The sequence below is a fragment of the Lynx canadensis genome, chromosome D4, assembly GCF_007474595.2.
Source record: "Lynx canadensis isolate LIC74 chromosome D4, mLynCan4.pri.v2, whole genome shotgun sequence".
NCBI classification, from domain to species: domain Eukaryota; kingdom Metazoa; phylum Chordata; class Mammalia; order Carnivora; family Felidae; genus Lynx; species Lynx canadensis.
Genome location: NC_044315.2, coordinates 73,511,780 through 73,533,307, shown reverse-complemented (window position 1 = coordinate 73,533,307; position 21,528 = coordinate 73,511,780). Strand labels below are relative to the sequence as shown.

The window sequence follows — 21,528 nt, the reverse complement described above, 5'->3', positions numbered from 1 at the left end:
CCAAGGGCAGCGTTCTTCCTGAGGCTGACTGGCTGGAGTAAGCAGGATGTACACGAAGACGGACCCGAAGCTGGGTAAGTGGAAGCCACAAAACGGCAGCCACCATAGGGCAGTCTCTGAGGCCCCCCCCCCAGCTCAGTCACTCAAGCCCAAGAAAGGAAACAAGAGGCCAAAAGCGGGTGGGAAAGAAAGGATGCTAGTGAAAACCTTGGGCTCCCAAAGGAGGATGCTGAAACAGGACACAGCTGGTCTGGGATGCTGGACACCCCACACAGAAGTCATCTGCCCCCAAATAGGAGCTGAGTTCAGCTGGTTTGGGGAACTAGAAGTGTGTGCATGAATGTGTATGAATTTGTCTGTATATAAATATTTGCATTTACATGCAGAACAGAACTTGGAAGGGTCTTGGAGAAAGGGTGTGGAGTCAGGAACAGGGGGCCCGGCAGGCAGTGAGGCCTGGGACCTCGGCGCCCTCAAGATGGGAGTGGCCAGGCCTGGTCCGAGTGAGCCTGAGGCCTCACCTGGGTAGGGCACAGTTCTGAACCCTCTCTTATAGTAGCTGCATCAAGAAATGGCCTAAGATGGTGATACTCAAACTATGGGGAACATCACAGTCTCTGGGGGAGCTTGTTTCAAATGCAGAGCCTGGGCACCACCTGCTGGAAATTCTGATTCCAGAAGTCTAGGGTTGGAGACTTCAAAATCTATGTATTATTAACCTCTTCCCGGTGATTACAGGGCACATCAAAGTGAGAATCACATATGTTTGCTGATGAGGAAACAGATCCAGCCCCCGTCCCTTTGGGATTTAGTTCTAATTCCTGGGCCCAAAGTTTAAGGCCCTTTTCTGGGGGTTCCAGCCTGCCTTTCCAGTCCAACTGCCTTGCAGAAGGTGTCCTCCTAAGTGCCAAGTTGGCCTTATTGCTAGTGGCTGAGGCTAAGAAGGCCTCTGGGGCCATGTCCCAGCTCGGTGGGGAAATGTGCTGGAATCCATTTGTCATGTCTGCCATGGGTGTGGAGGCAGGAATGGCAGTCCGAGTGCCATGTATCTGCCATCCCTGCACTTTAGGAATCCTCTGCTCTAGCCAAACTGGCTTCTACAGACAGTTTGTCCAGGCCACGTCCACTGACAGAGAATGCCCGTCTCATCTTCTCTTTATTCTACAGCTGCTCAACCATCAAGGCCGAGCCGAGGGGCATCTTTCTCTGGAAGCTTTCCGTGATGCCCCTAGACCCTGAGGTCTTTCCTCCTTGAACTCCCATGTCGCTGGGGGTCAGCTGCCCTCCGTGGGCCCTGCTTTTCACAGAACGACACTAAGGCTCAGAGGAGCCGAATGACTCACCCAAGGCCACACAGTAAATAAGAGACAGAGCCCAGGCTCAAGCTGGCTGGTGGGCTTCGAGGCCATGGTGCAATCTTTTCACTGCTGGGCCATCTTCCCAACCCACACAGACAACTCATTCCTCACAAGTTGAGATCAGCCTCGCAGATAACTGGGGCCCTGCAGTGGCACAGAGCACAGGGCCTGGCACACAGCAGGAAATCAATAAACACTTATTCATCTATTTATAAATATTTGCAAGAGGTGAATAGCATGGTGCTTAAGAGCTCCAGCCCCGGAGCCAGACTCTAATTCTGGTTCAGACAGTTATAAACCGTGTGGCCTGGTGCCAAGGGAGATAACCTCTCGGTGCCTCGGTTTCCCCATCTGTGGGGAACACCAATGGTATCTACTTCCTAGGCTGTTGTGAGCATTAGTGAGGTCACATAAAATCGCTTAGAACAATGCCAGCGCAGGGGGAATATGTGCTGTCGTTGTTGGCTGATGGATTTCCAGTAGGGCGAGGCCTGGACCTAGTCTAAATTATTCTACTACAGGAGACAGCTCTCCAGCTAACGTCTCAGACCTTTTTGATCCAAATGCACAATGTCCTGGGCGAGGCCACACCTGCTCTACTTTCGGCGAGGACCCCCAATCCAGAGGAGCTGTAAAAACACAGCATCTGGAGTCACAGAGTCACGGGCTTAAGTCTAGGTGCTGCCTTCTTGGTCTCTCCATGCCTCAGCTTTATTTTCCACCAAATGGGTAGAAGGCTCCCTGGAAGGCTTAGAGGGGCGCAGGGGTGGGACAGCGAATGCTCATACCCTGCAGCTCTGGGATCCACCTCCCTCCTCCCTACCGCCTCATTTATTACCCACTCCCACCCACCCGCGGCCTTCTCACCTTCCTGTGTCCTGTGAAAAAGAGGGAAAGGTGGTGCATGGAGCCACCGTTGCGGCCCAGTTCCTTCTTGAGGGTGCGGGGCGAGGGCATGGCCCAGGTGGACGCGGTGCCCTCCCCGTCCGAGCAGTGCAAGGTAGTGTCGGAGGCGAAGCAGGGCCCGCGGGCTTCCTGCAGCAGGCTGCCCTCGCTGTGTGTCCGGCGACGCAGGGAGTTCTGCACCCTCAGGGAGAGGCCCCCCTCGGCAGCCTGGCCCGCCTCGATCATGCTGCTGCGCTTGGCCTCATGGTGCTCTCCGTAGTTGTCATCACTTGTGTCCTCCTCTTCTTCCTCCTCGTCCCCCTCGTCCCCCTCCTCAGCCTCTTCTGCATCCTCCTCAAAGCCCAGGCCGCCCCCTTCCGCCCCGGCCTTCTGGCTGTAGGCGCTATCCAGCCGGACCTCGGGGATCACGAAGGCTGGCCTGGAGGCCACAGGCAGATCTCCAGGGGCTGCTGGCGGGTCCCCAGAGCTTGTGGTCTCCTCAGCTGGCAGGGGGACCTGATCTTGACAGGGCTCAAGCTCCTGAGCAGGGGGGTCCCGGATGACAGGGAGGTCTTGGCTGACTTGAGGGTCTTGGCTTGGAGGGGGTTCTTGACTAGTAGGAAGGTCCTGGCAGGGAGGGAGGGCAGGGGGTTCCTGGCATGGTGGGGAGTCCTTGCTTGGCCAGGGCTCCTGGCCTGGAGGAGGTTCCTTGCAGGAAGGTGAGTCTTTGCTGGACAGCGGTTCTTGGCCAGGAGAAGGTTCCTGGACAGAAGAGGACTCCTTATTGGGTGGAAAGTCTTGTCCTGAAGGAGGCTCCTGGCCAGAAGAGGGGTCCTTGTTGGGTGGGGGGTCCTCGGCACCCAGCTCCTTCCCTTCCTCCAAGGGCATCTCTCTCTTCTCATCCGCCTCTGGCTCAAACATCTGGGAAACAAGAAGCAAACAAGAAAAGCTCAGAATGAGAGGCTATGAGATGCCAGGCACCGTGCATGAGCCAGCATCACAGAGGCCGAAATATATCAGGCAAAGGCCTGAACCCCACACCTGACACCCCACAGTCTAAAAGCTAAAGTGCCAAATGGAAACCTGAAAGCCCCTTTGGCTTAGCTGTACACGGGTTCCCACCCTTCTCTCCTTGCTTGAATCTTCTGTCTGCTCTATCAAAAACGTGGTTGGTCATTTAGCGGGAGAAGGAGGAGAGGTAACCATGATTTTCTGGCTCCTATGGTGTGCCGGGGTCACGCCAGATTAAACACTCCTCTTGTATTGTCTTTCCAGCAGCCCCCTAAAGGAAGTGTCATGGTGTCCCTGTTAGTAAAGGAGGAGCCAGGCAGTCTCTGCCTTCATCTCGACCAACTCAAGTCCCAAGTCAGAGCAATCACAAAGTGATAGAAGCTTAGACCTGGCCAAAGGGTATCTTCTACCTGAGCTAAAGTTCTAAAAAATCCTATTCAAACCAGACTCGCTCTGAATATTGAGGTATCTCTCTCTCTCTCTTCTTTTTTAATGTTTATTTATTCTTGCGGGAGAGAGAGACAGAGTGTGAGTGGGGGAAGGGGCAGAGAGAGAGGGGGACACAGAATCTGAGGCAGGGTCCGGGCTCTGAGGTGGCAGCACAGAGCCCGACGCGGGGCTCGAACCTACAAGCCACGAGATCGTGACCTTAGTCGAAGTCGGACGCTTAACCGACTGAGCCACCCAGGCGCCCCTTTAAGTGTCTCTTTGAAACCAGTAAACTGGAATGAAATCAGAACTTCAAAATATTGCCCTATTTGGACTAAACAGATGTCCCAGGCACATGGGACCTCGCTGAGGGATCCTCCACCCAGTGATTTTCAAACTGTGTTTGGAGGAACCTCAGGAGTTCTGCACAGCAAAGAAAGCATTTCCTGTCTGACATACAACCCTCAGAACCCTTGAAGTTTTTGCTGGATTCCTACAGACTTCATTTGCAAAGGGAAAAATAGGGCCCTTGATGAAGTCCGAAAGGCAGCTTGCTCACAGGAACACTGGGGCTCGGAGAAGGCCAGGCGCGCTAAGGCCACACAGGGGAAGCAGGTCTCGAGGCCGGGCTGGGCCCCTCATCACACTGGAGGATTTGGAATGTTGGAATGAGAACTATCTGGAATCCAGGTTTCACCCATCAAGAGGCCACAGCTGTCTCATGAAGGAGAAAGTGGCCACACGTTCCTGGCCACACGTGCACGTGTGTGTGCCCACACACACACACAGGCGCGCGTGGACACTGGCTGAGAATCTGAGAGGTAAGTACTCCCAGAACATAGGTTAGGAGCTCTCATTGTAGAGACCGTTCATGTCCATTTGACGGATGACAATGCTGAGCGCAAACAGCAGTGACTTTCCCACTATGGCACAAGCTGCCCGGGACCGAAAGGTTATGCCCAAAGCAGAGAAATCTTTTAAGCCCTGGGGAGTGTGTGACAGTGAAGCCCCAGCCAGGCTCGTATCTGGGAGTCCGTGGCCCCAGTGATAGGGTGCTCCCCACATGTGTCAGGGGTCCCACTGACATCTGGGAGCACCAGGGTTGTGAGAGCACAGTGTGGGTAAGAGCCACTGCCTGAGAGCGGGAAAGTGAAAGGTGTCCCCCCACCACCGCACCCCCATGGAGAGGGAACTGAGCAAGGTAACAGGGAGGACCTCAGAGGACTCTGGGATGATCTGGTCAGGGTTTGGTTCTCAGGCACAGCCAAAGACCCTCTTGGGAGAGGATTGTACCCTCCACCCAGGGACCCCTCAGACCCCAAAACGGCAGTGATCCCAAGTCCGCAGCACACAGAGGGGGAGGCTGAGGCCCAGAGAGGGCGAATCACACAATGGGACTAGGGGAAGCCAGTCACTAAACCCTCCGGGTCTCAAGGTCTCCACCCATTAACTGAAATAACCAACATGCCCAAGTGACAAACCAGGAGAATATACCATAGAGAGTATAAAGTTCTTTTTTTTTTTTAAAGTAGGCTCCACGCCCAATGTGGGGCTTGAACTCAAAACCCCAAGGTCAAGAGCTGAATGTTCTACCCACTGAGCCAGCCAGGCTCCCCAAAAGTATAAAAGTCTTCAACAGGATACTGGTGGTGGTATCAGTGGTGACTAAACAGCGGATCTAAAGGGAAACGCTCAAGTCATGAACCTCAAATAGTGGCACATCTTGCCCATGGACCCCGGAAGCAAACTTGGCCAAATACCCAGAATCAAAGTTGGTGACTGTGATGACAGGCCTCTCAGTCCAGAAATCTCATCTGGAAACTAAGATCTGCGCTTTAGCTTCATCAGACTGTTCCCAGGGAGAGAGACAGCCCCCCTGCTGACTGACAGCCCAGCCCGGAACAGTGACCTAGAGACAAGTCCCCAAACACCCGCACCAGTCGGCTGCTCCTGCTAGGCTGGGGTTGGAGCAAGGCCTCTGGCTCCTTCTTTCCAGCTCCGTTTCTGATCTCATTCCAGAGCAGTCCAGTCCTCCGCCCCTCACCCCACCCGCAGGGAAGCATTCTCCTCCAGAAAAACAAACAGCCAGCCCCCCCATTCACCCACATTCAGTCCCCCTCCCCCTGGGCCAGACCCCGCCCCCCCTCCCCCCACCTGGAAGGACCCACAGAAGGAAGCAGCAGCCCGTGCTCCTCAGGGCCTGGCACAGAGTGGCCCTGACGGGGTGGGGGGTGGGGGGGAGCAGGGGGCATTTCCCCTTTCCTGGGGGTGGGGGTGGGGCCGGGTCCTTCCCAGCGGTGACAGAGCCTGAGCCCGCCTACCCCTCCTACCCCTCCTACCCCTCCGAAAGCGCAGCCACAGACCCAAAACCAGAAATGCAAGTCAGCCAGCCTCTGCCAATCCTGCCCCAAACGGAGGCCAAACCAAACAAAGCCAGAAGGGGAAGTGCCCCTGTCCCCATCCCCCCACCCTCGCCCCAGGCAGCAGAGAAACCACCCCACGAGCTCTCAGGGCTCCCAGGGTGCCCAGGGAGCCACGTTCACATGTCAGTGCTGTCACCCTCCGGCTGGGCACCTCTGGCAAGCCTCTTGCCCTCTTGGCCCCGTCTCCTCACCTGGAGCAGGGCCACGACATCACACTGGACTCAGAAGAGTCACACTGGCCCAGAAGAGGCATTTGATAACATGGCGGCTATCGTCAGTCCAGTCTTATTTTACAGATGGGGAAACTGAGGTCTCAGAAGCTAAGGGAATGACCTAAGAAATTGGAGGCTGATTTAGTATTAGCACTCATGTCTCCTGGCTTCGTTGGGCCCTTATACACAAGTATGGTGGACCCAGGAGTCAACACAAGTGAACACTACCTAAGCCCCCTCACCTGGGCCCTCCCCCCCCCCCACACACAGGGCAGATACTCGCAAAGAAGGGCCTGAGCTCTCTGGTTCCTTCCTGTGCTCCAGGACAAGGCTTGTGTGACTGCCCAGATAGGTTTGGTCAGGCCAGTGTTCCTGGGAGAGCTGGGGTTGGGAGTGCCTTGGGGAAGGCAGGTTCTGGAGCAAATATAGGAAATCTCAGAAATTTCGGCAGGGGGGAGGGGTGGCAAGTGAAGGAATTAGGACCGAAAAAGAGATAAAGGTGAGAGCATGTCACAATGGATGCCAGATGCGGGACTGTCCTATGAGGAACAGAGTGACACCTGCAGAGCCCTGCTACGTCAGAACTGCCCTGAGCAGTGTGAGCAGGGTATGGGGGTGGGGGAAGGGCTACAGGGACACGCATGCATACAAACACACAAGCGTTCGTTCATTCTCCAGGCACTGAGTAAGGCCCTGAGAGGACAGACGGGGACAAGTCAGACACAATCCCTGCCCTCAGTTGAGCAGAAAAAACAGAGGCTGGACAACTGGTCCTGGCGGGTCTGGTGAGTGCTCTGACGGGGGGAGGCAGCAGCAGCTGGCAAAACCCAGTTAGGCAGCTTTGCAACAGGTTGGGGTGATAAGAATCCGGCCACGGTGCTCCAGAGAGATCGGCCTGCTGGCCCAGGGCTTTGGGTCCACGGTGCCCTGTGCAGCTAGCTGTCCCCTTGCTGTGGGGAGTCTGTATCTCTCCCATCCATCACTTCTTTGGCTTGGCTGGACCAGTGTGAATTCTGTCCTTGTCTTGCCTGCTAGAAGCACACAGGAAATGAGCCAGGCCCTCCAAATGAAGCTGCTGTTTAGGATCTAATCAAACCCTGCCCCCAGTCCAATCCAGGACTCAGAACAGGCTGGGAAGGGTGGCAGGTAGGACTCCCAGAGCATCTCCTGGGCCCCAGAGCCCTCCCACCCCTATACCTGCTACTGGGGTAGGAGGGTGGCAGCGAGCTCCTGGAAGTGACTTGCCCAATGTCACACAGCTACTAAATGTGGAGCCAGGTCTGCTGACCCCAGAGTCAACCTGCAGCTCTCACTCTGAGATGACTCATCACATCCACCACAGATGCCGGGCTCTGTATCTGCCCTCAAAAACCACTTCCTGCACTGGCGCGGGAGGTGGGGGTTGAGAATTGGGGTTTGCCTTTGTCTCCGGGTCACGCTTACACAGCTAGGATTTTACAGATAGAGCGCTGGACATAAAGCCAGAAGACCTGGGCTGGAATCCTCCCTCCATCCTTTGCTAGCTGTGCGACCAGGCTATCGCGTCTGGTTTTCTCAGCCATGAAATGGGCCATGAAGTGAGGACACTTCCTGCCACACGCCCCATCCCCCTCCCAGAGGGCTGAGGGGACCAAGTCTCAGAAAGGACAGGAAAGTGCTCTGTCAACTGGAAAGTCGCCAGAGAAAGGGAGAGGTTACTCGAATTCCTGCCCAGCGCCTCAGACCTCCAGGCTTGACTTTTGAGACGGGGTTGCTCCTTCAAGTTTGGCATGTTCTGGGCTCCTGAGCAGCTCCCTGGCTTCTGGGTCCCTGGCATGGTGCTGGCTTCCAGGAACCTCAGCTGCCTGGCCAACGCTTAGCTCCCCCAGCCCAGCCTCGGTGCAGCTCCTCAGCCTGATTTCTTGACACGGAGAGGCTGGAGCCACCCCCGGCCCTGCCTCTGCCTGCCAGCTCAGGGCCTCCCGGCAGCTGTCCTCCTCCCCTGTCCCCAACCTGGCAGTTTTGGCACCGAACAAGGAGGAGACAGATGACACCGTACAGCGGAGAGAGCTCTGGAGACTGAGCCCCACCGCACTCACTGGCTGGGTGACCTCAGGTATAGCCTCTCTGAGCCTCAGTTTCCTCAGCTGTAACATGGGATTCATAACAGCTCCCCGGTGCTGCAGGAGGCATGCTGAGCTGGTGTGCACCCACAGCGTGGCACCGCGTGGCCACACGAAGCGCTGGAATGGCAGCCACGACCACCGCAGGACCGCCCATCATCGACATCTCTCTCCTTGGATTTGCTCCCACCCATCTGACAACCCCATGAGGTCATGAGCCTCTTGGCCTGTCCGTGGGAACCTGTCCCAGGCTCCTGCCCCTCTCAGTCCTGCCTACTCCCTTGTGCACCCATCCGCTCCCCTGGGGTTCAGTCACCATCCGTGCCATCTTGCCACCCCCGAGCCCACACTGCCGGCTCCGACCTGTCTCCTGAGTCTAGATTCCAGAGGTGAGTGTTCACCAAGTACTCATGAAGCAGCGCTGCTCCAGAACACTGTCCTAGGCGTTGTGGGCACAATGGGAAATGAGAGAGACACAGTCCCTGTCCTGGGGGAGCTTCCAGGCCAGAGAGGAAGGACTGACATGAGCCACATCGTCGGTCAGTCGCCCACAGAAACATGTAATAGATGCAAAGTGTGATCGCTGATGGGCAGGAAAACCATAGAGTGCCACAGGAGAGAATGCAGCGCCACGTGGGAAAGGCCACTCTGCAATGACACTGAGCCCCAGATCTGCTCGATGGGCAGGAGAGGGTTCACCAGGGACGCCTGCGCAGTGGGGGAACAGAGGAGGTCTGTGTGGCTAGGGCCCAGGCACAGAGATAGAGACCTCCCTCTGCACATCCCGCTGGTGCCCCCAGCTCAACATGCCTCACGCTGAATGCAAGTCCACTCGATCAATGATGCCACCGCCAGCTGCCGAAACCAGGGACCTGGGTTCCACCCTTTCTCCCTTTCCCTTCACTACCACCCCCACTACTCTGGCCAGCCACCAACACCTCCTGATTGTCCCTGGGAGTATCTTCAGAATCACTCCCCCGGGGTAGGTTATGCATGTTTGGGGTCAGGGAGTATATGGGAACTCTCTCTACTTTCTTCTCAATCCCTAAAACTGCTTTAAAAACAAGGTGTATTAGCTTAGAAAAAAATAATCTCTCCACTCCCTCCACCTTCACCACCACCACCTCCCCCCAGGACACTGTCATCTCCCACCAGAATGGAGGTGGACCTCCCAGCGGCAGCCCAGACCCCTTTAGTGGCCATGCCAGGGAGCCTTTTATGCAAATCTGACCCTGTCACTCCCCTGCTTAAAGCCCTGTCAAGGCTCCCCAGTGCCCTCCAGGTAAGTCCCAATCCTCTAGCCCTGAGAGAGCCTGGGGTCTGTCTTCCTCTGACTTCACCTCCTACCACTACCCATCTTAAGTGTTTGATGAGAATGAATGGATGGATGAATGGATGAAGGAAGGAAGGAATGGGCAATCCAGTGAATGTCACAGGACCATCTAGACTCTTAGGACCTGAAGTGTGGCCCCTGAACCAGCAGTAGCAACAGCAGCTGGAACCTCACATGAAATAGAGAATCTTAAGGCCTCAACCGACAGCTCCTGGTTCAGAATCTGCCTTTTACCAAGATTCCGAGAGATTAATTTGCACATTAAAAATAGCACTGATCCAGACTATTGGTTCTCAAAAGAGAGGTACACTTTAGAATCACCGGTGGAGCATTTTAAAAATATCTGTATCTGGGCTCAATTCCAGACTTACTGGATAAGATTCCCTGAGAGTAGAGCTGGTATCTTGACTTCTTTCTAACTCCACAGATAATTCTGGGGAGCAGCCCCAGTTAACAGATAAGGTGAGTGGGACCGAGAGAAGGGAGGTGATGTGCCCGAGGCCATACAACAGAATCAGGACGAGAATGCAGACCAGAACTTAGTGTAGGACCAGTCCCAACAAACACCGCTCCCGCCATAACGGAGGCCCACGCAGAAGAGGCATGACCTCAGCAGCCCCTCGTCCCCAGATAAGGAGCTGGCAAGCTCCCTCGCAAGCTACCCATTCATGTTTCCTATTAACAGAGGCCCAAATCCAGGAGAGAAAGGAAGGAGGAATTTGAATACAGATGGAAAATTCTCCATCCCTAAAGGATCCCACGACTACACTCATGGGTCTGTTGGGGACTCAGGACGGCAACACATCACAACAGGGAGCATACCTGTTGACTGAAAGCAATAGTGAGGCACAGAGGAGAAGCAGCTCTTCCAGTCCAGAAACTCGGGACGAAGCCAACACACAGGGAAGAAGAACCCTGAGGAATGAGAACTGAGGCGAACCCTCTTAGAAGCTTCCCTTAGAACCCAGAAGGGGCCTGGGTAAGCCTGAAGGACATGTCTTCAGGCCTGGCCTTTGGCGCTTTGATGGGATGCCTGGCACCATCCTGCACGCCCAGCTTCTCACTGGGCAGGGAAAGCAGTTCCCGAGATATGAGTTTCCAGGACAAAGCTCCCCTGTCCGCACCTTGCCAAGCTCCTTCCCTTGGATCCCAGATGCCACTGCTTCAGTGCGTGGGGGTGGCCTGGATTGGTGGCCCCCCACAGCCCAAAGACCCCTGCCACACACCTCGGCCCTCTTCTCTCCTGAAAGCTGTAAGAGTGGAGAGCAGGGCTGTCCCAGCTGCTTCCTGTCCCCACAGGGACCCATGCCTCCGTCAGAAGGAGAGCGCCAAGCCCCGGGGGCCTCTCCTGCCCCCGGGCTCTCTGCTCAGAACCAGCCCCCTGAGGGCCCTGCCACCATTCCCCTTCCCACCTGGCACCCCTTTCTCTGCCCGGTCCACATGTGTGTCCGCACGGACTCACTTTCCTATTGCGTCCCCCTCCTCAAGTTCATCTCCTTCCCATCCTCTGGAGCCCAGTGAAATGCTCCTTGGGATGCCCTGGCTAGGGGGCTCTCTGTATTCCTGCCAGTGCCCGGCCTGCCCTGCTCTCGGGGTCCTGGGCATGCCCTGTTTTGGCTCATCAAGATTATGTCCCCAGCTCACTCCCTCCCACCCCCACCCCCAGAGTTACTCAGCGAATACCTACAGATCTCCAGCCATGTGCCAGGGCCTGTGCGGGGCAAACAGTGACAAGACACCTTCCCTTCCCGGAAGGTGCTGATCTATGGGGCAGAGAGCCAGGTGAAGGACCCGCGTCAACCCCGCACATGCCCATTGCTCCCCCAGGGGGCTGTGGAAGCACAGAGGCAGCAGGAAAGATGGGGATGGCTCTTGGAGGAGGTAATGGGGACAGGGATGGGAGAGGATGTCCGGGCCAGAGACAGAGATAGCATGGAACATTCGAGGAAGTGCAGGTGGTTCCATGGAACAGAAGCATGGATATGGTAAAGAATTTGGACTTGGACTTGGACCCTGAGAGCAGTGTTTACGTGCTGCTGTAGAGATAGGGGAGGTGGAGCCAGAGATGATGGAAACAGAAAACAAAGAAAAGGATATGGGGGAGAGAGGAAGAAAGAAACCATAAATTGAGTGTCTACCAAATGCCGACACCGTGACGGTTGCTTTCCATACACTCTTGCACCCCAGCAACCCTGTGTGGTAGGGACCATTGGCCCGATTTGGCAAACGAGGAAAATGAGACTCAGAGAGGTTAAGGTAACGTGCAAGATCACAAAGCAAGTGAGCAGAGGAGTCGAACTGAAACCATGGTCAGCCTGGCTCCAAAGCCCTTTCTCTTTCTACTACCCCATGGCCTCCTCTCCTCCTTTCTTGCCCCTTCACCGCCCTTCCTCACCCCCTCCCTCCCAAGCACCCATCTGGGCCAGGCACTGTGCTAGGCACAGTGAGCGATACCAGACTCAGGGGCCCTGCTCATACCGCAAACTGCTGGAGACCGAGGGACAGGTGTCTGACTCGCCTGGCGGGGGGCAGGGTGGGGTAGAATTCCACACATCTGGTGACCTTCCCAAACCGTCTCCCTCCAGAGACCACTTCATGCGCGGGGTGAGCCAGAAGCGTGTGGCTTCTCTGTGATATTCTATGCTGGGCTGACCAAACAAAAAAGCTCCGCCAAGCTGGGAGGACCCCAGGGAAGGGCACAAATAGCACTGTGGTCGTGAGACCAGGATTGGGAATCAGGCAGGCCTGGGGTCCAATCTCACTTCCTAACCCTGTGGCTGAGTCAGGGGGCAGAGCAGTGCTCAGCCCACTGGGGGGCCCTCCCTCTCCACCGCTTGGCTCTCCCTCCTAGCAGGTACAGGGACCAACCCGAAATCTCAGGCTTCACTCCAAGCAACAGCTCTGAGAACAGAGGTGCCTTCAGAGCTGGGGGTCGTGGGTGGGGGAAGCCTAATGCTGGTGAAGAACCGAGGTCTGGAGACAGACAAACCCAGGTTCATGTCCTGCCTCTACCACTTCCTAGCTAGGTGCCTTTAACCTCTGGACAGGCTGCTTAACCGATTCAAGGTTCAGTTTCCTTATCTGTAAGTGGTGACGTAAGTCACGACTACCTACATCACGGCATTGTTGGGAGGTAATCCACATAGTAAGTGTTCAATGAACATTTCCAATTCCTGTAATCAGACTTATTACTGTCATCACAGAGATCACCAGTCTCCTTCCTTGCATCCCACTCTGGGAGAGGACACTTGGCACATTCTTCCCCCTAAGATGGGGGCACTGTTATCTGTGCATTCCAGGGGAGGAAACTGAGGCCGGTAACAAAGGCCCTGGAGGCTGGAGAGGTAGCTGAGCCTGTGCTCGGTTTCCCCTAGGCTGGGTCAGTCTGGCTCCCTGTGTGGCCGAAGCCAAATCCCTCTTCTCTCCAGGCCACATGTTCTGGAGGGGGTCTGTCCAGCTCTGAATCTCAGCCAGCCTGAAGGAATCAGGGCTCAAGGTATGGTCAGGTCTCCTTGTGGGCACATGGAGGGCAGGAGGAGCAGAAAGCACCCCCTCTTCAGAGACCCCAATGCTTGTCTGTCCGCCCCAGTTCCTAAAATGTTCTTCTTTCAGGGTCTTCAGTGCCGGGGGCACTGGGTGGGGGGAGTTGAGGGAGGAGGCTCTTCCATTCCAGGATGCCAGAATGGGTATCTGGCCACAAGCCATTGGTGGTTACCTCCAAGGCCCTCCCCAGCACGCTGTGACCTCCAACCCTGCCTCTCTGAAGCAGACACGCTTTCTGTTAAGGGGTGACGTTGACGCTGGGTTTATCTGGGGTTGCAGTTCCAAAACCATCCTTCTGGCCTCCTCCTGGCCTGGGACTCTCTCTCTCATCTCCCTCACACGGACCTGATTATATTCCTCTCCTGCTGCAAACCCTTCTATCCCCCTAGGATAGTCCCAGCTCCTTACCCTGTGTGTTCGGCCCCTGCCACCTGACCTCCCGCCACGCCATTTCTCTTCCCCCAGCCAGTCTAAACTAGTTGTAGTTCCCCAAACACACTCCACTCTCAGGCACCTCGAAACCTCTCCTCACTGTACTTCCTACCTAGAACACCCTGCCCTCCCTTGTCCACCGGGCAAACTCCTACTGATCCTTCAAAATTGAGCTCACCCACACGTGTATTATCCCCTCGATTGCCGACAAAGATGATGATGCCCTAGAGTGAGAGAGGATGGTGTTTTCATTAATTGGATAACCACCCTGAGAAAATGAGTCTTGACCTCACCATCCACCATACATAAGGATCTATTTCAAGTAGATTTTGGATCTAAATATGAAACATAGAACGACAGAATATCTGGAAGATAACATAGAACACACCCGCAACTTGGTAACAGGCAAAGAAACGGGATTCGATCGGCCCTCTCGGTAAAGAAAAAGACCGACAAGTTGGACTGCATTAAGAACTTCCGTACTTCAGAGGATACCCTCGTCAAAAGAATGAAAAGGTAAGACGCAGAGCAAAAGGAGATGTTTGCAGTGTCTATATCCCACAATGAAAATATACCCAGAATATTTTTTAAGCTTCCACAAACCAATAAGAAAAAGACAGACAGACAACCCAATAGAAAATGTGGCAGGGGAGGAGGGGGGGAGGGAGAGGAAGGTTACACGTGAACAGGTGCTTCACTAAGAGGTGGCCAATGAACATATGGAAAGGTCCCAAACCTCATTAGTCACCAAGGAAATGGAAATTAAAAAACCATATTTAGTTATCACAATATCTAATACTGGTTGGTGTGGTGGTGGTAAGGATGTGGAGTAACAGAAGCTCTCTCCTACACAGCTCAAAGAGGGCAATGGTGTCAAGCCTGGGAAATTATATGATAGTATCTACTAAAGCTAATTATATACCACTTTATGACTCAGCAGTTGTAAACCTTAGGTATTTACCCAGCAGAAAAGTAGATACAGCCTATCAAAAGACATCTATGAGATTCTCCAGAGCAGTACTCTTCATTTTAAACTCAAACTGGAAACAAGCCAAATGTTCATCACCAGGAGAAATGAATAAATTGCAACATCGTCACACAACGAAATATCCTACAACAGTGAGAAGGAACAAAATAAAACTTCATACAGTTACGTTGACAAGTCTCATCATCAAAATGCAGACCCAAAGAAGTCAGCATAAAAGAGCGCATGCTTGGGGCGCATGGGTGGCTCAGTTGGTTGAGTGTGTACAACTTCCGCTCAGGTCATGATCTTGTAGTTCGTGAGTTCAAGCCCCAAGTCGGGCTCTGTGCTGACAGCTCAGAGCCTGGAGCCTGCTTCGGATTCTGTGTCTCCGTCCCTCTCTCTGCCCCTCCCCCACTCACACTCTGTCTGTCTCTCTCTCTCTCTAAAAAAATAAATAAACATTTTTTAAAAAGTTTTAAAAAGAGTGCATGCTTGGTGATTCTAGGTATACAAAGTTCAAAATCAGGCAACACTAATCAATGAGAGAAGGTCAGGACAGAGGTTATGTTTGAGGTGGTAGTGACTGAAAGGGGAGGGTGCAGGGCTATTTCTTGGGTACTAGAATATTCTATTTCTTGACCTGGAGAGTTTGTTCACTTTGTGAAAATTCATCAGCTGTATAGTTCCAACCATTTTGAAACTATGTTGCATTTCAACGGAGAAATTTATTTAAAGACAAACAAAAGCCCTCATCCTGGTGTCCCCCTGTTCCCTCCTTCCTCCATGAGCCCCTCTCCTTGGTGCACATCTCTGATAGCACATTCGGACTCCCCCAAAAGCCGCTGCACCACCTCCTGTTTCCAGAACACCAACTCCATGTCAGACCCCACGCCAAGCGCCTCACTTCGCCCACATCATCTTGTTCAAGAACAGCCACCGTGAGGTGACATGCGAGTGGCACTCAGCCACTGCCACGACTCAGCGTTAGTGCACACGGAGCGCTTCATGCACACACATCATCTCATTCAACCAGTGAGGCCGGGCCATTGCCTGAAGAGACTCAGGCAAGGAGAGAGAGGTTCAGTGTCTTGCCCAAGGGCACACAGCTGTACCACGCGTGGGAGAGCCTGTTCTCTCTCCAGTCCAGAGCCCACGCACCTGCACGAAGCACACTACACAGCCTCCCCCTGGGATTAGAAGGAACAGTGCCTGGACACACACAGGTGATTTCTGTGGCTAGGCGGGAACCGCGTCTACACTGCAGAAGGGTGGAGAGACCGGGACAGAGACCTGCTCCTTCGATGGACAAGCACCCATGCATCCAGACTCAGCCTCACCTCCTGCAGGAAGTTTTGCTGTGGCTCCCAGGCTGGGTTGGAAGCTTCCTCAGGGTTCCCCCCTCCCCAAGTGTCCGCATCAGAGCTGTGTTGCTACCATCCATCACATGCCCATCGTTGGCACTGGATTGAAGATTGGGCCCTTTATGTCTATACCTCTAGTACCTGGCCGATGCATGGTACCTAGCAAGTATTTAACAAGTGTGGAAGGGAGGGAGGGAGGCAGAGCAGACAAGTTCAGAGCTGTTACTGAGTGAGATCAGCTGGGAACTCCATTAATCAAGGTCCGAGCAGTGATGGTTTCAGTGTCCTGGATGGGCATTGGTTGCAGCCCCTGACTTAAGGAGAAGCACGGCCACATGGCCTTCCATTCCATGGCCTTCCTCCCACCCCCGGCTGCCCCCACCTTATCTCCAAGGTTGTGGCCAGCCAGCTGGCTCCCAGAGGCTCTGCCCTGCTCTTTCTCCCCTCCCCCCATGTTCCCCCACCTTCTGCCCGGAGAGCCTGATTCCACTATTGGCCTGAGGCTAACCCCACCAGGAGGTAACTGAGGACACCACAGAGAGCCCTGGCCACGCGGAGAAAGGCATGCCCGGTTCCAAATAACTTACTACACCCCCTGCCTTTCTAAGTTGGGAGCCGCTGACAGTTCTCCAGCAGCAGCCTGATCTATGGTGCCAGGTGCAAGCAGGCTGGCCCATCGCAGGCAAGGGAAGGGGACAAGCCCCGGGCCATCTGGAACAGAGAGCACACCTGGCAGCTATCCATACATCTGGAGTGATGGTCAAGGCCCACCGCCAGAGAAAGAGGGTAAGAGGGTCTCCTGGGAGCCCCCACCCTCTCCTCTGTGCCTAGAGGCTCCGATCTGCCAAGCACCTCCTGGCCCCAGCACCCCTCTCCCCAGTCCTGCCCCACCCCCACCCCAATCCCAGACGCCTGGGTGCAGCTGGCTGTGCAGGAGAAGGTGGCAGCTCCCTGGGGCTGAGCCTGGCTGGCCTGCTGTGAGTGGCTCCAGCCTCTCTGGGCTTAGCGGGCTGAGCCATAAGCAGCCTTGTTTATCCCTGGGAGGAATGACGGTTTTCCCTGAGCAATGACATCTTGGAAACGGCCTGGCTCCACAAACAACAACAAACCTCCCAGCCCTGGCCTGGGCTCCAGCCTGCATGAGAAGGCCTCTGACCAAAACTGCCTGAATAACAGGTTAGGGGCTGCTTTCCTGCTAAGCCAGACCCTGGCCTTGACCAGTAACGCCCAGAAGAGAAGAGGGTCTACAGAGACTCAAAGAACTGGGTGGCTGCAAGGTCTAGCTCCTGGTTGCTCCAAAGGGGAAACTGAGCCGGTTGCAGGGGGGGGGGGGGGGTTGCGGAATTTTGCCTGAGATCATCCAGTGAGTAGGAGCTAGAATGTGCCTCAGTCTCTGGCCTGTTGGCCAAACAAGAGCTTTCTCTACTGCACATAGTTTTTCAGAGGAAAGCCAGGTTCTAGCTGGTAAGCCAGAGGGGTTCTAGAAAGGAATGTGTCACGGGGGAGTCTGAAAAAGGGGGGACATCAAGATGAAAGCCAGGTACTCTGAGTCATCCAGTTGGTGTGACACAGAGATTTGAGCTGGGGAACCGGAGACCTGGGTTCTCGTGCCCACTTGGCTGCTGAGTTTAATGTAACCTCAGGCAAGTCCTTCCTCCCCTGCCTCAGTCCCCTATCTGTCCAGAAAGCAAATGGACTCAGTCATCTCCAGGGCCTTGGGAAACTAAATGGGAAGAAGCTCTAAGAACCTCCAGGAACCCAGCTGGGCATGGGCACTCCCTCCTCAACTGTGCCTCTTCTGGGGAAGCCAGGCGGACCACTGGCTGAGAACCACCCTCACACAAAACCCCAGATCCACCTCCATGGTGGGGCCCCATCCCAAGGGGGCCCAAGCTCGGATCCAAACCGCTGCAGTCTGTGCAAAGGACCATGGACATTGCATTCAAAGCCGCTGGGGGGCGCCCCGGTGGCTCAGTCGGTTAGGCATCCGACTGCGGCTCTGGTCATGATCTCACGGTTCGTGAGTTCGGGGCCCACGTCCAGCTCTGTGCTGATAGCTCAGGGCCTGGAGCCTGCTTCTGATTCTGTGTCTCCCTCCCCTGCTCGCACTCTGTCTCTCTCTCAAAAATAAATAAAGATAAAAAAAAAATTAAAAAAAAAAAAAAAAAAGCAGCCGGGGCTTCCCCTTCCATCCTCCATGGCCCAGACCCAGACCACGTAAACACCACCCAGCCCAGTATGACTCCTGGGTGGGCTCTCGAGACGGCGACCTCAGCCTCAGATAGGCTGAAAACAAGATTCTCCCTGTCCCACCTCCTGTCAAATCCCACCTCCCAACCCCTTGGCCCTGTGGCATCAAAATAGCCCCTTGGCCTCACACAGAAGCTAGGTCTCCTCCTCCCAAGGGGCTCTGCACCAGGTCCTCAAGTTGATAGGGCCCACTATCCGCCACAAAGAGCGAGGAGGTGGGCAGAAGGAACTGACTCGGACGTCAGTGCTTGTCCTCAAGGAAAGCCCATCCTAACCCTTTCCTACCATGTCCTGGGCCCCAGGCCCAGGGACTCAGAGATGAAGAAGACCTAATAGGACACGAAAGCAATCGCCCTGGGTGCCACCGCCAATGGAGAGACAGGTTCCAACAGCAGTATCTGCTCTAGTTGTAGAAATCTGAGTTCTCCAGGATCAAGACCTAGACAGAAGAGATGGGCTTTCCAGGAGGCGGGGATACGCACAAAGGCAAGAAAGCTGGAGGGTAGGATGGTTTCACTGATACCAAGTACTATCATCGGAAGCCCCCGAAAGGATTTCTGGTTCGAGACCCCGAAGGCTTCCCAACAGGGGGTCACTCGCCTCAGCTGCCTCCGTCTTCACTGTCCCCCTGGCTATTTCAGATGCCAGGCTGGGCCTGAAGCAAGCCCTGCTGTGGAACTTGGCTCCCTGAAGGGCCCGCCCCGGGCTAAGCCATGCCACGTGCTAGGGCTGGGGAAGAAGGGAGGTGCCCCTTGGCTGGGTGCAGAGGACTCCAGGGGCCCTGGTGGAAAGTTTGACTATGGCCGCAGTGCCCCAGCTGGGATCCACAGGCACTGGTGGGCAGGCACTGAAGCTCCTTCCTTCCTTCCAAGAGATGTACCCACTCCAGCCATCTCAAGAGAGGAGCCAGATAGCCCCCCGCCATAGGCCTGAAGGCAGCAGGATGTGGAAATTTTTCCGTGAAGGGGCCGGTGGCCCTGTACTTAATTAGGCATCTCAAGCCAGGAATGCGACATTCAGAGGGGAGGTACGCAGCTCAGGTAGGGTAATGGCACCCATGTATCCTGTCCTCACTGTTCCAGGAGACAGAAGTCCTCTATCTTGGTCCCGGCCAAAGACCTGCAGCGTGGACATGGCCCCTTCCCAATCTGGACCATAGGCTCTTCCACAGCTCTAAGGTCCCGGGGCACAAAGGTTCTTCCTGGACACCTCAGGACAAGAGTAGAGATGGGGAGCTTCCAAGTTGATAAAAGAATTGGCCTCTGTCCCCTCATAGTGGCTAGCTCTGCGGGGTGAGCAGGTCTCTAACAATTACCCCCTCCCTACAGATCTCAACTGGAGCCAAGGGAGCAGGTGCAGGACCTTTCCCAAGAGGCTCAGGAGGCAGAGCATCCCCGCTTGTGTTTCCTGTGTACATTTCAGCAGAAGTCTATCGAATCGCAGCCAAGCCCCCCATTGAGATTGCCCTCCCCCAGGCCACCTCCTTCCCAGACACAGAAGTAGGCAAAAGCAGCCATCCCTGGTGCCTGGAGTACGGTCAGCATCCCTGACAGGATCACCAGCATGGCTGGCTGAACGCGCCCTCTCCAGGCAGTGTCCCAACTTGTGGTCACCAAACATTCCTTTCTCCCAGAAAGAAAAGCCGGCTGGCCAGCCTGGAAGTGGGGAGCAGCACACAGTGGTAGAATAGCCCTAACCCTGCAGGTCCTCGACCCTGAGAAAGACAGACACGCACACACAAACGTGCGTGTGCGCGCGCGCACACACACACACACACACACACACACACACACACACACAGCTATCTCAGAGCATAATACACACGATTTAGTTGCAACATGCCATCAATGGCTGCCCTGGGGAGGAAACAATAGAAACAGGGGCATGGGGTGGCCTGGACAAGAGCCCCCCGCACACCACACACACACCCTGTCACCAAGGCACCTACCCAATTCACTCCGGCAGGGACCCAGGAGGCTCCTAGCTGCCGCTCCTGCCGGCCAGCCCGCCAGCCCGGTCTCCACTGGGCTCCTCCCGCAGGCGGGCGGGCAGGCGGGCGGCCGTGGCTGTGGCAGCTCCTGGCCGCCCGGCCGCCCGTGTCAAGCGGCTGCCTTCCCCAGACAGAGCTCCTTTGTGTCAGCAGAGCTATTTATGGACTTACCCAAGTTCCCCAGGGGAGCGATACCTGCTGGGAAAAGCTGAACCAAATGACCAGGTTCCACCTCCCACATCTAGGTAGCGTTTTCAAAACCCTTGCATCACTCGCCCCTCCTCCTCTTCCTCCTCCTCCTGCTTGCCCTCCTCCTCTTCCTCCTCCTCCTCTTTCTCCTTTCCAGACACACACCCTGTCCAGCCGGCGGCTGCCGCTCTGGGTTTCTTTCCTCCATCAAGTAGAAAACTCTGATTTCCCAAGCCACTTTCATCCGAGGAGGAGAGCGGGATGTCTCAGGAAGCGTTCTAGTCCTCGGCCAGCCAGTCCTTGAGCCTGCGAGGGGCCCCGGCTCCCGGGTTACGTGCTCACACGCTCACGGGGCCCTGGCTCCCCTGCGCCCGTCCCCAGGGCCTGGGCTGGGCCCCCAAGTGCCTCCCTGGAGGGAGAGGCATCCATCACTCACGACGGCGGCGGCAGCCCCGGGCACTGGGATCCGGAGCCGGGTGCACCCCACACGCATGCTGACGGCTCCCCCGGCTGGGGCAGTGCAAAGCCAGCAGCTGCTGCTCTGGCAGGATGGAGCCAATCGCCGCGGCTTCCCGTCACACCCCCACCCCCACACTGCTCGGATCCCGGCACACCGCTGCAATTTAACTTGGGGGTCCTGCAGCCAACACTCCGCTGATTCCGAGAATGTCGCTGCCTTGGGATAGGGGAGCAACTGCTTCACTCAGCGCACAGCAGCACCCTCCAGTGTAGCTGGAGCTGAGCACTCTTGTATGTCAAATTCTGGGGAATCAGATGGACCGAGAGCGTGGGGCTTCCTCCCCCACGGTCCCATGGCTGGGAGGGGCACATTACAACAGTTCGGGAGTTAGGGCCACAAGTGAAGGAGAGACATCCCTTAACAGAGGGACCGTGGCAGGAGGGGGTGGGAGGCAGAAGAAAGAGCCTTGGACTAGGAGGCTGGGTATCACTGATCAAGTCCCTGTCCACCTCTGAGCCTTGCTTTCCGCATCTGTAAAATGGGGCTGACAACCCTTGACCTGCCCACCTGTGGGATTCAGAGA

The 21,528-nt window shown here is 55.5% G+C and overlaps 1 protein-coding gene across 7 annotated transcripts in view; it reads right to left on the bottom strand.

Moving 5' to 3' along the window:
• RGS3 (regulator of G protein signaling 3) overlaps window positions 1-21,528 on the bottom strand; it is a 122,355-nt gene that overhangs the window by 12,124 nt on the left and 88,703 nt on the right. For 4 of the 7 annotated variants that reach the window (XM_030293554.1, XM_030293555.2, XM_030293562.1 and 1 more), the window contains one exon: window positions 2,226-3,164. In XM_030293554.1, the coding sequence (XP_030149414.1) occupies window positions 2,226-3,164 (939 nt within the window). Of the gene's footprint in view, window positions 1-2,225; window positions 3,165-20,254; window positions 20,433-20,467; window positions 20,563-20,650; window positions 20,935-21,528 lie in introns of those variants that run through there. The other 3 variants (XM_030293560.1, XM_030293558.1, XM_030293557.1) reach the window with 3 other exon arrangements.